General features: G+C 52.5%; 2 protein-coding genes across 3 annotated transcripts; one reads left to right on the forward strand and one right to left on the reverse strand.

The window, feature by feature from the left end:
* Positions 1 to 1,641: 1,641 nt before the first annotated feature.
* LOC120693510 (ubiquitin-40S ribosomal protein S27a-like) lies at positions 1,642 to 2,382 on the reverse strand. Its single transcript, XM_039976967.1, has one exon. It carries the CDS (start codon positions 2,257 to 2,259, stop codon positions 1,771 to 1,773), a length of 489 nt encoding a protein of 162 aa, XP_039832901.1. The 5' UTR covers positions 2,260 to 2,382; the 3' UTR covers positions 1,642 to 1,770.
* Positions 2,383 to 2,612: 230 nt separating this feature from the next.
* Positions 2,613 to 4,539, forward strand: LOC120691818 (PIN2/TERF1-interacting telomerase inhibitor 1-like). 2 transcript variants are annotated; one of them, XM_039975011.1, is made up of 4 exons: positions 2,613 to 2,738; positions 2,833 to 2,886; positions 3,729 to 3,848; positions 4,196 to 4,539. In XM_039975011.1, the coding sequence occupies exons 1-4, from the start codon at positions 2,703 to 2,705 to the stop codon at positions 4,328 to 4,330; spliced, it is 345 nt and encodes a 114-aa protein (XP_039830945.1). In that variant the 5' UTR covers positions 2,613 to 2,702; the 3' UTR covers positions 4,331 to 4,539. The 2 variants fall into 2 exon arrangements, with proteins under 2 accessions (XP_039830945.1, XP_039830946.1); XM_039975012.1 differs by having other exon boundaries at positions 4,199 to 4,539.
* The last annotated feature ends 6,346 nt before the right edge of the window (positions 4,540 to 10,885 follow it).

A 10,885-nucleotide genomic window follows, 5' to 3' on the forward strand; every position in this document is an offset into this window, starting at 1 on the left:
GAAACCACCCGAAAAGTACTCGGGATAAAGTTCTAGATGGTAAATTTCCATATAACCCTGCTCCTTCGACCTATATAAGGGCGGGCAGGAACAGCTCCAACCCATCGACCCTCAAGGGACATCAAAGCGTCCCTTCTAAGCAATACAAACCATACATGACGTAGCGTATTACGTAACATTCGCGGTCCGAACCTGTCTAACCCTTGTGTTGCTTGCACCATCGTGTTTTTGATCTCGACGTCTTCCCATGATCATCTCTCTACCTAAGGGTATCCCTAGCTAGATGTGACGGTAAAACACCAGCACTATTTATTTACTTTAACAACACACTAGTTAGTACAACCTCGGTCCACATGCCTCATGTAAATAGTGGCGGAGCCAGCCCCAACATCCAGGGGCTCCTTCCTTTTCCTCCCTCTTCTTCTTCTTTTCCCCTCTCCTCCTCCTCCTCCTTCCCCTTTGCCTCCAATGGAGTTCTCGAGGATAGGGGGCTCAAGCCTCCTCCCCCCATGTTGGCTCCGTCCTTGCATGTAAATAACCTACAATACCACAACATCGCAACGAGGATACTACCACAGACGGCACTAGTAATTATTTTCTCCAACTCGCACACCGCTCCAAGGCATTTGCCAATGCTCCTAGACATTTGCCAATGCAGGCAGAGACGACTTCGACCGTCCAAACCCAGCGAGGCCGCACCCCAACGTCACCGGCGCAAAACTGCAGAAAAGGTTTGTAGAACCAGGTGAAATGACATTTTTAGAGGCGGACGCCGCACCCGTCCCTACTTTTCGCTGCTAAAAATAACAGTTTGCAGGAGCGGGTACGCTACCCGCCCTGAAGATGCTTTTCTAAGGATGGTGACCCCTTAACCGGCCCTGAACACCCGCCCCTACAAATAAATTTTCAGGGATGGGTGCGCATCCGCCCCTGAAAATCGATTTGTAGGGGGGCGGGGGGGTCCACTCCTACAAATCGATTTGAGGGGGGGTCCACCTGTGGGGCCCCTGAAAATGCCTTTTGAAATCCGTGACCCTCTAGTTTCTTCAATCTCTGGCTACTAAAATAGCTCCGGCTGCAATGTTTTTTAATAAAGTTGAAGCTAAAGCTATTTTAAAAAACATTTGGTAAAAAATAGCGTCAATCGCTTAGGATCACGACAGCTGCATAAGCTTCAGTCGCGTAGGCAAAGCCATTTAGCAGTTTATTCACGACCTCAATAATTAAACCATTTTGAAAATAATACTTTGACAGCAGTGAAGCCGGTGAGAAAGCTATTGCAAACAAGCTCTCAGAACGTTACTTTTTGCTTGCTTGTAGCTGTTGCCTATGGAGCTATCTGCTGGACTTCAATTGGAAGGGTAACGTAAGTTAGTAGACATTAAACTTGCTGTAGAACTACTTATCTAATTATTTGCTGCAAAGAAGAAGGGAGATTAAAAAAAAATCCACCGTTAGGGGGTGCTGGCTCCGCCGTTGTCTGCGTTTGCAGTAGCCACAACTTAAAAGGCAGTCCTAAATCATGATAAGCGGCTTGTTATTAGGATTTCACAATGCATCGTGAAACATGTTTTAGGATTTCAGAAGGCAGAGCAGTCAAAGCAAATTATATGATGCAGCGGATGTGAAATCAGATTTGTCTTTTTTTAAAAAAAATCCTTGATCCATATCACAGAAATAAAGAACTAAACAGTGACACCCTAAAAATGCAAAAACACCACGATAGCTTGAACTACCTGACTCCCAAAACACATTAAGCAACCTAGCTAGCTAATTGGCCAGCTCCGCCGCGCTCCGGCTCTCGACGGCGTAGGTGAGGCCGCACCTGCCGCAGGCGTGTCGGTCGGCGTGCGCCGCCATGAACGTCCCGGGCCCGCACTCCGGGTTGGGGCACTCCCTGCGCAGCCTCTCCACCTTCCCCGCCGCCTCGTCGACCCGGTACCTCCCGAGCACGCCGGTGAGCCCCACGCTCCTGTGCTCGTGGGCGGCCTTCTTGGGCGTGGTGAACGTCTTCTTCTTGCGCTTCTTGCCGCCTCCGCGGAGGCGAAGGACCAGGTGCAGCGTCGACTCCTTCTGGATGTTGTAGTCGGCCAGCGTGCGCTCGTCCTCCAGCTGCTTCCCCGCGAAGATGAGCCGCTGCTGGTCCGGCGGGATGCCCTCCTTGTCCTGCACCTTGGCCTTCACGTTCGCCACCGTGTCCGACGACTCCACCTCCAGCGTGATCGTCTTGCCCGTCAGCGTCTTCACGAAGATCTGCATCTTGAACCCTTGGATCGCGATCCCCTCCTGGCGGCTGCTGCTGCTTCCGGCGGCGGCTGCCGGAGTCGGTCGAGAGATCTCGGCGGCGGGTTGTGGCGGAATTGGTGTGGTTTGTTGTGGCCGTGGCCCGGGCGGGGAATGTATGAAGGCCTGGCTCGCTCTCCTGGGCCCGTCCGATCGGGAACGGGCGGTCGTGGTGGAGTCTGGGTCGGAACCGACTCGAGAGCCCAGGTCGGCGCAGTGGGCCCGACACGGGACGACGAAGGCCTGACCAAACCACACGCGCCGGCGGGTTGCGGTCAAACGGGACACCGAGGCACAGAAAAAAAAACGGAGACGGGGGGGGGGGGGGGGGGGGGGGGAGCGGAGCTGCGGAGAGCGGCGCGGCGCTGGCCGGGCGCCGGAGGGGGGGATTGGGGGAGGGGTGGAGACGAGAAGAGGCGATGGCGGCCATCGGCTCCTCCAACATCGGATTCCAGGTTCGTGCGTCGCCTCATCTCCCGCGTTGCTGGTGTTTCCTGGTTCCCCACCACGGTTGGTTAGGGTTTGATTCGTTGCTTCAACTTGCTGCAGCTGCTGAAGAAGTCAGGTTGGAAGGAGGGCACCGGCCTTGGAGCGCAGGAGCAGGTCCGTCTCTTCGATTCTCGCTCCCTCCCACGTCATGATTTCTTATTTCCATTTCCCCCAAAAATTGATTTGGGCCGATTCTAGTGGGGTTGTCTGTTGTAGTTATAGCACTGGACGTCGCATTGATGCCTGAATCCGTGTCCTTTGGAAGTGCTATTTATTGCCTTTTGTTACATTTATGGTTGAATTATGAGATTAGTTGTGAAATGGGCGATCCGAATTGCATTGGTTTTTGCAGATCAGGTCAGAAGGCATGGCGAAATCAACCCTTTTTTTCTGGGTCTAGTAGGAGTAGGACTAAAAAAACTCGACCTGTGGGGGGAAAGACCGCCCCCATGGTATTATCACGAAAGAAAGAAGACCTTTCTCGCACAGGCCGAGAAAACCCCCGAACCCCTGCCCCATCCGTACACAGTGCCCGTAACCAGTGAGAATGGGCGATCCACGCACATGGGGGACCAGCGACCAGGGTCGGACCCAACTGTGCTTTGGCACATGGGGCAGGCGAGGAGATTTTTTTACCCCTGCACTACCCACCGGAAAGTCCGCCCCCGAAGGGGATCGAACCCCGGCCGGCAGGCAGGGGGTGCTACTGAGCCGGCTAGCCAGTCGGGCTTAGCGGCCGTTCGCGAGTAGGACTTTTGCTGATGACTTGGATTTTGTAGCCTAGTTTGTTCCCATATCCGGTAACTCCAAACGTTCAGTAGGGTCTTTAGTTAAAGTAGTTGTATGGTTCTGTGATTTACTTGGGATTGGATTTAACCAGTGTGCAGTGTTGATTTGTCCAGTTGCTTTGTTCTGTTTCTCTGCCTACTCACTAGCCCCTATTGTTTGTGGAACAGGGAAGGTTGGAGCCTGTAGAGAGTCGTGTTAAGAACAACAAGCGTGGTCTAGGTTCTAAAGAACCAAAACCAAAGCCAAAGGTGGATGATGATGTTGAAAAAGATCCCCAAAAGCCCAAGGTAATTCAGTAATGAGATTATTCTAGTGCACCAATTTCATTATTGTATCATTGCAGTTTCTCATTTCTTGTAAATCTTAATCTGTAGTTTGTTAGTCCACAATTTAGTGTGCTTGGCCATTTCTTTTACTTAATGAATTCTGTTGCGTAGCTGAGATTGAGACTGGTCACTTTTCTTATAGACAGATTAACATGGTTCCTTGCATTGGTTTTGTGGAATATTATTTTGATTTAGTAGACAATAGATAGTATTGTTGTGTTTTTCCTTAAGGCTTCAATTGTCTACTTTTATTTGTCACATTGCAAGAAGAGGTTCTAACTATTGTTTCAAACATGTCACTATTGCAGCAGGACATGCAATCAAAGAAAAGGGCAAAGCTAGCGGCAAAGAGGATAAGGAAGATGCAAGAAGAGGGCAAGCGATTGCAAGAAAAGGAATTCGAGATGGCTTTCTTTAGGGAATTTTGGCCTGATAATGTGTAGAGCAGAGCTACTGACTTTGGCTGATAAGGCGAATGTACAGGTCTTTAAACGCATAGCATGTTTTGCGACCGCCAATCTGTTTTGTCATCCCACTAAGAGCCAGTATCCAATTGCCATTCAATTCTCACTAATATGTGCTGTTGTGTTACATCTGATTGTTGGTTCTTAAAAAATATGATTTGGGTTGTTCGTAATATCCTGTTTCGGTATCCTTGGTGTTATTTTACGCCATTTGTTTAGTTTAAAAACTTTTTTTACGCCATTTGAACTTATCTGAAATCGTATCCTTTGGACCCCTACCCGACCGTCTGCACTTTTTCATGTCTGCACTTTTACATTTAGCCACTCGTTCAGATCAGTTTTAAGGTGGCTGCGTCGAATGATGGATTTTTCCAGTTAATAAAATTTTACCTGTTCCATTAATATTTTGTGCCGCTGCAACATTACGAGCATACTTGAGGTAAACTGGATTTTCAAAAGAGTTGTCTAAAAGTGATAACGTCTGAGATATCTTCAGGTTTAGAAATGGATTTCTACGAGAAAACAATCCAAAATGATCTAACTGACTCTTATTAAATATTTAAATTCAAGAAAGTGATACAACTCCAAGCAAGTACACTCTGATGGGCCAAAGCATGCACATCTTCTGGATTACAGTAATCTTACATTATTCTTTGTTGATCTGCTGAATATGTTACTGTGCCAACAACGATCTCGGATATGACAGGCTCTGTCAGGACGGGCTCGTGCAAGCATGCATGAGGCTGTTGCCTAAGCTCTTGATTACCAACGAGACAGAGCTTTAGTTCTGATGCTGCTGCTGCCCTCCCTTAAAACTGTAAGTATTTCTTCAGTAGAACTGGGCCGGGGGATGCCCCCTGTAGGCTGTATGCCATGGCATTACCCATAATTTGAGAACAAACGTTATTAAGTATACATATTTATGTATCATGTACATTCAACTTATAAAGAAACAAAGTTCACTAGGTTAGCAAGGGAGAAACTCCGTCTGTTCGTGGAGGAGGTGTTTAGTTACTTGAGGCTTATAATAAGACCATTCCAATAAGCTCCAAATAAGTTTCATTCCATCCAAAATAAGGGGTGCTTATGAGGTTTATTTCCTGTGAACCCCACCAAGAAAACAACACTTTCTGACCCCTACCCCTCCATAACCCTATCTATTCAACGCCTACAAAAGCATATTAACGAGGGGCACAAAGATCATTAGCTACTAAAGAAGCTTATTTTAAGATCATACAACCAAACAACCGCGCTCGCCTCGGCGCCTTATCCCGCAGGCCGCGTCGGCGCATCCCCGGCTTGGCAGTTGGCGCTCGACGGCTCCCACACTAGCGATCGACGGGAAGCACCAGCACCTCGCACCCTCGCCCCGATCGGCATTTGCTCGCGGGCTGCAATTACATTCGATAGGCGATTACATTTGCTTAGTTATATTTAGATATGCGATTACATTTGCTTGGTTATATTTATTGAGAGAGAATTCTTCGGGGTGGAGCTGGAGAAGCTCTGCGAGACTGCGACGCCTCCGGCATATGCAGGATTCTGAACAAGATGACAGAAGACCAGAAGTGGATCGTCGCCTCCTCTTGCTCCTCCTCCACCTGTGAAACAGACCGGGTTTCCGAAAGGCGAACCCGACTCTCTGTATCGTCGTGATAGTCCCTGGATCAGTAGCTATCACATACAGAACCCATTTCAATCGAATATCACAGACATAACTCACGTTACAACATCACATGGGTTTATTTATTACATAATCCAAAGGATTGTATACGAATCTCAGAGTACAAGCCCCTTGGGCTAAAAGAAAACCAACAGAAAGCGAAAATGATATCTAGTCTTCTGGGCAAACTTCATCTTCACGAATCCTCTCCACAGGCAGCTCGGAGTGTACCTCGGGCCATCATTCACATCATCTTCCTTTGTCGTCCTGTCGACTCCTTCACTCGGATCCTACATCTATCAGGCTATCCCCAAGGACGGGATAGGTTCACGTCACCATCCGTATGCAAGCTTTATGGTGGATGCAATCGGTATAAAAGTAAAGCCAATGATAGGCTATGTTTTCCTATGCAAGCAAAATATATAAGTCATCCAAATCACCTTTCAACACGGGCAGCTCCGGCATCCCGGACTCCCGGACTCCTATCTTCCTCTACCAAGTATCTCAACCTTGTTTCGGTGAGGGAACTCCCTCTCCCCGCACCTCAGCTGCTATCCGAGAGGAAAAGTGGTACTAGAGGGAGGTAGAAAAGTATATGTGGTTCTACCTACAGTGTGGTGCTAGATCCAGAGTTGTACATGACCGAGTACGCGGCTATACGTATAGTTTTCACCCTGTAGGGGTTGTACACCTGTACCCACTCGCCACGAATCCGGCCAGGAGCGACCCGACCTTCTCCGAGGCACCAGTCAACGAAACTAACGGCTACGGCACCATCCTACTCCCGGTCTGGGGCGCGTCCTCCCGCAGAAGGTCGCCCGGGGCTGTGAAGCTATCTAGAATGGAATCTCCATGGATCCTGCGATCGGGGGCGATAGGGTCCTGCCCTCTCCCCCTGACACTGAAACACTATCCTCCTGCAGTAATGGTGCCGCGCATAGCTAGCTCGGGCTGGGTCCCCCCTCATAAAGGATAAGTGGTGTGCACGTTTGATATAGTTCCGTCACTAGGGCCACAAAGTCAAGTCCTTCATCCAGCTGAGGCGAGCGTCTTTGTCCAAAGTTAGCATTCCGTCAGCACAGTCTGCAATCGATACCCATTACAAATATCTCCTCCAAAACTACACCTCTACTATGTTCCCTACAGGAACGGTCTAGCACCCGCCACAGGTGCCCGTCACCCATTATAGGTGCACACAGGGTCGTGCCCAACACACAATCCCCCGGCTCCTGATCCAAAGATCAGGGAAAAGGGTCCGCTCGCCCCCGCTGTAACCTAATCACCAACTCCCATATATGTGGAGGCATCTTCCAGCAAGCAAGGACTAACATATCATATATTCCCTTACCCAATCTCACTCATAGAAGCAATAGCATACAACAATTCACATCTAAGTATGGGAAATAAGGAATACGGTAAAAAAAAGGCCATGCAAGCTCATCTCATCACACTCAATTTGGGAGCGTAGTGTATCTAGCAAGCAATGCCTAATAGGTATTCAATCGCGGACGGGCGTGAACTTGATAGGTCTCCGTAGTCTTCCTGGTCCTCCGGGGGCTTCTGGTCTCTGGGTACGTCCTTCTGGATTCTCCGGGTGTCGGGGTAGTCGGTCAATGTCTCCTTGTCAGGACCTAATCGTAACTACATATAAGTACAGGGGCCAAAGTGCAAGGATGCACAAAACAGGCTCAAAATATATCCAACTCACAACAAAGCCTATTCTAACGCGTATATCATGATTTTAGAAGAATTATGAAACTGGTTTCATATTTTTCGGAGCTCCGGTTGAATTACTGTGAATTTTCTACGGTTAAAGTATTTTCTAGAATTAATAAATAATTATCGAAAAAGAAAAAACACGGAGGTGACACGTGGCAGAACCAGAGCGTGCCACGTGGCATGATGACATCAACATGACGTCACCTTGGGGTCAGCTCTGCTGACATCAGCAGTGGGCCCGGCTGACATCAGCGTTGACCAAGTCAACATTGACCGTTGACCGGTCAACTAGGTCAGTGGGGTCCGCAAGTCAGTGGGCCCTACTGGTCAGCCTCTCAGTAGTGACTTACAAGTGGGGCCCGCAAGTAAGGGATAAACAGAAAAAGAAAAACGGTTCAAGGTTTAACTGGGCTGAAAAGCAAGTTGGGCCGGCTCACAGGCCACTCGGCTTGGCTCACGAGGATGGGCTGGCTCGGGCGACGGCTCGCATGCCGGCTCGGTTCGGCTCGGGACAAAAGGGCCGGCTCGGACTTCGTGGCTTGCTGGGCCAAAAGCGGCCCGGTTACTCTCCCTTCCTCTTCTCTTCTTCCTTCCTTCTCCTTCTTTCTTCTCCCCTGCCTTCTGCCTCTGCTTCCTCCCATGGCGAACTGCCTCCTGGCGGCCCGGCGATGTCGAGGACGAGGTTGTCCCAGCGCTCGGTGAAGAGGCGGTGAGGTGGAGACGGGCGGTGCAGGGCCAGGTCCCGGAGCAGCGAGGTCCTAGGCGTGGCGCGAACGCGCAGCGTCGCGCACAGATGCGAAGCTAGGCTAGGGCCCGGCTTGGCACATGTCAATGGCGGAGGGCGAACGGCGACAAGACGTTGCAGACCCACGGCGGAACAAGGCATCGAGGCCGGGCACGGGTCAGGGCTCAAGCTCGGCTCGATTTGTGCCAGCGCGCGATGATTCGGCTAGCCGAATCCGCGGCGGCGCACAGCAGGGCCGGCGGCGGCGGGGTGCAACTGGCGGCGACGACGGCAGAGTTTTGCTGCGACGAGGCCTTCCCCTCCAGGTGGAGGCATTAGCCCCCGTCCCTCCCTTCATCTTATCTTCTTCCTTCCTCCCCACCTTGCTTCCTTCCTTGGTTCCTGGCGCGGCGGCGGCAGCGCTGTCAGTCCTCCCGAGGTCGTGGCTCGGCGAAGCTCCAACGGCGGCAGGGCTTCCTGGTGGCGCGGCTACGGCGGTCCGGTGGCGACGTGGTGGCTTGTGCACACGGGGTCCGAGCATCCTCGGCTCGCGGCGGTGGTCCGGTCAGGGCGGCCAAGGGCATGGCGGCGAAAATCCCAGTTCGGGGCGGCAAAACCCAGGGCGTAGCGCGAACGCATCGCGCGTGGTCCAGAAGGGTAGAGCGGAGCGGGGCAGGGCTCGGCCGGCGAGGACGCGCAGCGGCAAGGCCGCGGGGGCGTGCAAGTGTAGGTCGAGGTGGGCGTGTGCCAGGGGCTCGGCTTATCGCCGGCGGCGCGCACGTGCCGGACACGGCCATGGCGTGGCCACGGCACAGCAGAACGACGGCTGCAGGCTAAGGCTACGCGATAGCATCGATCCCCTCAAGAACGCAGCAGTGCAAAAGCTGAATGGTAGGGCATGGGGGTCTGGGACAGGGTGGTGGCCTACCGGCGGGCTCGAGGGTGAAAGGATGGCGGCGCAGTGACCATGCGAGGCCGTGGAGGGGCGGAGCAGTGCAGGCCGCGCGGGTTCGTCGATGTAGCCGATCGGGGCGCAGGCTCGATGGCGTGCTCCAGCGGCGGTGTCCTCCTCCTCCTCGCGGTGCTCCTCTTCCTACTCGCAGTGCTCCTCTCCCTCAGCTCCTTCCTCTCCTTCTGGCTTCTCCTTCCTCTCCTCTTGGCCCTCTGTTTTGGTGGTTGGCGGCGGCGGATGAAAAGAGCTCGGGGCTCTAGGGTTTGCGGCGGCCGCGGGGTTTTATAGGCGGCCACTAGGGTCTAGGGCTCGGCGCGGGGTGCTCCCAAGGCACGGACGCCCAGGAACAGTGGAGGGCGCTCGGTGCGGGCTCGCGGACGCGTGGCACGCATCGCGCGGCTGCGCTGCGCGGGGCTATGGCTCGGGAGCGCGCGCAGGCGGTCAAAAGCGAGGCGAGGAAAGGTGCTCGGCGGCCTCCGCGTGCTGTCGCGGAGCGGAGAGGACGCGGGTGATGTGCGCGGCAGCGGCACCAGCGTGAGAGGCGAAGAGAGGGCGCGGGCGGTCAAAAGGCGAAAAGCAGGGTAGAGCGGCATGGCTGGCGCGGGCAGGCAGCCTCCGCGCGTTGTCGCGGAGCGGGGAGCACAGCGCGGGCGGCCAAAGGGAGGGGCGGAGCATTGCGGCAGAGCAGAGGAATCGGCGTTGCCGATTTGGGGAAGAAAGGGGAGCAGTTCCCCTGGCAGGCGGGCCCGGGATGGCAGCGGCTCGCGGAGAGGAGGGCGCGGCTGTGGGCTGTGCTGCGCGTCCGCGCAATGAGGCGCGCGCGTTCGCGGGCTGGGGCGGTTGCAAGCGGGCCGGTGGCGAGCGGGTTGAGCTGGGCCGAGCGCGAGGTGACGGGCCGTCGTGGAGGCTGGCAGCTTGATTGGGTCCTGCTGGGTTTGGGCTGGACCGGGATTAGGGTAGAGCTCGGGTTTGGACTGGGTAGCGGGTTAGGGGGGTTAGAGTTAGAGGTTAGGGCTCGGATTTAATTTGAATGGCTTAATTCAAATTAAATCCCACACAAGTGTTAGCGTTTGAAATTAAATCGAGGGGCACACCTCGATTTAATTTCCACACAAATTCACACAATAAAATAAATCCAAATTCGAAATCGAATTAAACAAGGTAGAGCCAAATAAATTCAATAACTCCAAATATTCCCACACTAGCAATTAATATCCTTAATTAAGAACAAGTTTTAATTTACTAGGAATTTTGGAAGGCAGAAATCCTACTTAAGTTGAGATTTACAGCATTGCCATGATTTTTTTTTTGAAATTCACATTTTTCGACTTTATAACATTCCGGGAAAATCCGGGATGTTACAACCTGTCCCTCATCGCCGGCGACCGGAATCGCCGGATTTCGGCCGGCCGTCGCCCCTGTTCCCCTCCCCTATTCTGAAGTCCGGCCAAGGACCTAGATGTAAAATAAAAACTG

This window comes from Panicum virgatum, chromosome 9N, assembly GCF_016808335.1.
Source record: "Panicum virgatum strain AP13 chromosome 9N, P.virgatum_v5, whole genome shotgun sequence".
NCBI classification, from domain to species: Eukaryota; Viridiplantae; Streptophyta; class Magnoliopsida; order Poales; family Poaceae; genus Panicum; species Panicum virgatum.